The 3,486-nt window shown below is 29.0% G+C and overlaps 1 protein-coding gene across 1 annotated transcript in view; it reads right to left on the bottom strand.

Moving 5' to 3' along the window:
- RPAP3 (RNA polymerase II associated protein 3) overlaps positions 1 to 3,486 on the bottom strand; it is a 32,002-nt gene that overhangs the window by 17,001 nt on the left and 11,515 nt on the right. Inside the window, exons 6-8 of the mRNA XM_011368338.2 lie at positions 2,895 to 3,016; positions 2,128 to 2,198; positions 936 to 1,090 (exon numbers count right to left, since the gene is read on the bottom strand). Coding sequence (XP_011366640.1) covers positions 936 to 1,090; positions 2,128 to 2,198; positions 2,895 to 3,016 — 348 coding nt within the window. The remainder of the gene's footprint in view (positions 1 to 935; positions 1,091 to 2,127; positions 2,199 to 2,894; positions 3,017 to 3,486) is intronic.

The raw sequence follows: 3,486 nt of genomic DNA on the forward strand, positions 1-3,486 counted from the left end.
AGCTTGAGTTGTTTTTTTATATTATTCTCTCTTCAGTACTAAAAAGAAAAAATGTACATAACTATATTACTTTGAGGCATTAACCATTTTCTACTAATTATTACAGTTTAAATTTAAAAACAAATTTAATAAACATAGGTCTAAATATTATACTCTACTTATATTAGAAGCTATACAAATGAATTTCACAATTCTATTAATTTTTGTGAAAGAAAAGAATACCAGAATTGTACAGCTCACTCTTCAAAACTTTAATATGCCCAAACATAGAATGAATTAAACTGTATTAAATGTGTATACCAAATTTCATTGTAACATTTATTTATAAACAGTGAGATATATCACAATCAATAATCAGTCCATAAGTATTAGGAATCCTCTGTGGGTCTGTGTAAAGCTGTAAATTTATTAAATTAAATCTCAACTCAGGATTTTTTTTTTTTTTTAGGCGGCAACCCTTGGTTGACCTCACAGATTGGGACCTTGTCAGCTTACAATCCCTTATTTTTTATTTTTTACGCCTATAGCACCTGGTCTTCCTAGGTGGTCTCCCATCCAAGTACTAACCAAGCCCAATCCTGCTTAGCTTCCGAGATCAGACAGGATTGGGCTTCAACTCAGGATTTCCATAGGAATTTTGTTCATAAATAGTCCAGTGTGAATTAATGAAAACAAATTATAAGAATGAATTGTAACTTGTTAAATTTATAACTATCTACATATAAATGTGTTAAAATGTTCAAAAGTAATTTGTTCACTAAAATTATATATTTTTAATTATGTATTAAGTCATCAATTCGTCAAATCTTGAATTAGTAGGCTCCAGAAGTTTTAGTATATTTAATTTTCAGTCCTTATTGAAAAATAATTTTAATACTAAAAAAAACAGAAACTTAACCAATATACAAGAAACTAAGAGTAAAATTCAGCAAAACATATATATGTTAGAATCTCTCTGAATTACCAAGTCTTTCTCTGAAATGGCCTGCTGCCTATTCTGTTGCTCTTCAATTCGTTTTTTCTCTCCTTCAGTTGACTTAATCATCATGTCAGCTTCCTCTGGATATGGGTTTTCTTTGGATGTCAAAGCCTAGGAGACATAGCAGTCAGCTAAACTAAAACAAGTAATGCAAAATGCATATATATTTGACTTTAAAATATTGTCACTCAAATATATTAAAATTTCTGCCACATTTCAAATTAATAATTAAAATAATATTTTTACTCTAATTCGAAGTCTTTCTACTTATTAAAATAGAAAGCAAAAAAAGATTATAATAAATTTAATGCTCATCTTATTCCAAATAAAATAAGTAATATCCACTAAAGGTAGTTGTTCATTTATTTATTTATTCAACAAATATTTGTTGAATTTCTACACAGCCCAGGTACTATTCTTGGAACTATTTTCAAAAATAAAACAGTTTATTAAGACCCTATTACCAAATTTCTCAAATTTAAGACTTATTCATTATTAGACCTAGTACAAAATACAAAAATATACAATACAGTTCACAATCATAATCAAGTTGATTTATTTACAGATTTTCTTTTAAATTTTTTTAAAAGCAGATTTTCCCCAATCATTTTTACTTTTTTCTCAGTTTCAATGGATGACAAAGTAATTATATCTCTGATTCAAAGGCCAAGTAAAAGGGTACACAACTGTTCAGTATCATTTGACAGTAAATTTTACATTTAAGTAATAACTATTTTCTTATTGTTAAAAAAATTAGCATGAATTTTGCTAAAATATAAACTATAAAAATGCAGCAACTTAAAAATTACAAAATCAAAGCAATACACAAAAGTTTAGCACAGAAATTAAAGCATTAGCCAAAAAAGAAAAATCAATGGGATGAAGAAAAATAATTCTGTCATCTGGGAAAAAGTAAAGCAGCAGTAGTCCTAAAGATCTCAGACAACTTTCTTAGATGATGATTAAGGATCTTTAAATACCATTATAGTACTTCTTGCTTGCAAATTTGGTAAAACTCTGTAGTACAAAGAATTAAAATTAGAAAAATGTCTATATTAAGTAATCTATAATACAGTCTATGCTAAAATCTTTACTTCATGAAATAAAAGTAATAAGTAATGCACTTAATTTAAATAACTATAGATTACCTGATTAATTTTCCTGAGTTCATTTGTGGCTTCGAAGTTATTTGGTTCCAGTTCTAACACTTTTTCATAATCTGAGTAAAATAGAAGGTAAAGAATATTTGAAAGATATATTTAGAAATCTGTATAAAACAATAATCATTTGCTACATGTGACAAATAGGTATCTGTTCTATAGCAAAATTAAGAGGAAATAAGAAATACTAACATTAGGCTACTGGGCTCTCTCCACTCTCCCCCAGGACAGATGAATTCTGACATAATCACCTGCTTTCACCAGCGCCAGGAAGGATACTTGCTATCTTAAGTCATACATAGTAAAACCAAAAAACAGCAGAATCTTTTAGATATCAGCTTTATTCAATTTGTGATTTATAGTACACAAAGTTATTTTATGGAATAATAAGAGACTTAGAAATTACAGACATGTAAACAGAAACATGGTAATAGTTTTACTCGTACTACCTCTAGATTCACAATAGCCAAAGATGTTTTAATCCTTATATTATAGATGAGAAACTGAAAATCAGAGAAGATAACCTTCCTCTGGTCACACATGGTGGAATGAGAATTTGAATCAAAATCTAATTAGTGGCAAATAATGCACTCTTTCTCAAAATACCAAGATATCTTTTTAATTGCAAAAATGAGTTTATTCAAACATAGAAAGCTCTCTGAAGGTAGTAACTGTGATTATCTAATATTCTTTGTATGGTGTCTATTAAACCACTGAAGGATCTTTTAGACAACAATGACCTGGAAAAATAATACCTTTTTTGGCATCCTCTAATTTTTGCAGAGCAAACCGAGCAGCACCTCGTCTTGCATAAGCCTTTGTATAACTTCTATTTAAGGCAATTGCTAAATTACAATCAGACTCAGCAACAGCAAATCTACAATTAAAAAAATTAAAATAAAGTGAAATTAATAAAAATCATTTGTTAAATCAACACTTCAGAATTTGAGTGGGATTAATTTCCCAACTGAAGGCATGTAACCCACCTTCTTTTATTTTAGTTAAGCGTACTAACAGCAACAATTTTTTATGGTGAGATGTAAGTAACAGTCTCCTTAAATCAAGGAACAACAATGCATACTATCATTGCTTTTTCTCAGCATTGTATGACCGATCCTGGCCAATGCAGTTCCATAAGAAATACTGAAGACTGGAAAGGAAGGAACAAAATCGACATTCCCAGATGAAACAATCTAGAAATATTGTTAGAAATAATGAAACTTAAGCAAGGTGACTGCTTTATTAGCGACAAAAAATAAATCTAACAAAAGCTGTATAAGATCCATATGCAGAAAACTGCAAGACTGTCCTTCAAAGACATTAAAGACTTAAGTGGAAATATTTCAC

The sequence above is a fragment of the Pteropus vampyrus genome, unplaced genomic scaffold (genome assembly GCF_000151845.1).
Source record: "Pteropus vampyrus isolate Shadow unplaced genomic scaffold, Pvam_2.0 Scaffold140, whole genome shotgun sequence".
NCBI classification, from domain to species: Eukaryota; Metazoa; Chordata; class Mammalia; order Chiroptera; family Pteropodidae; genus Pteropus; species Pteropus vampyrus.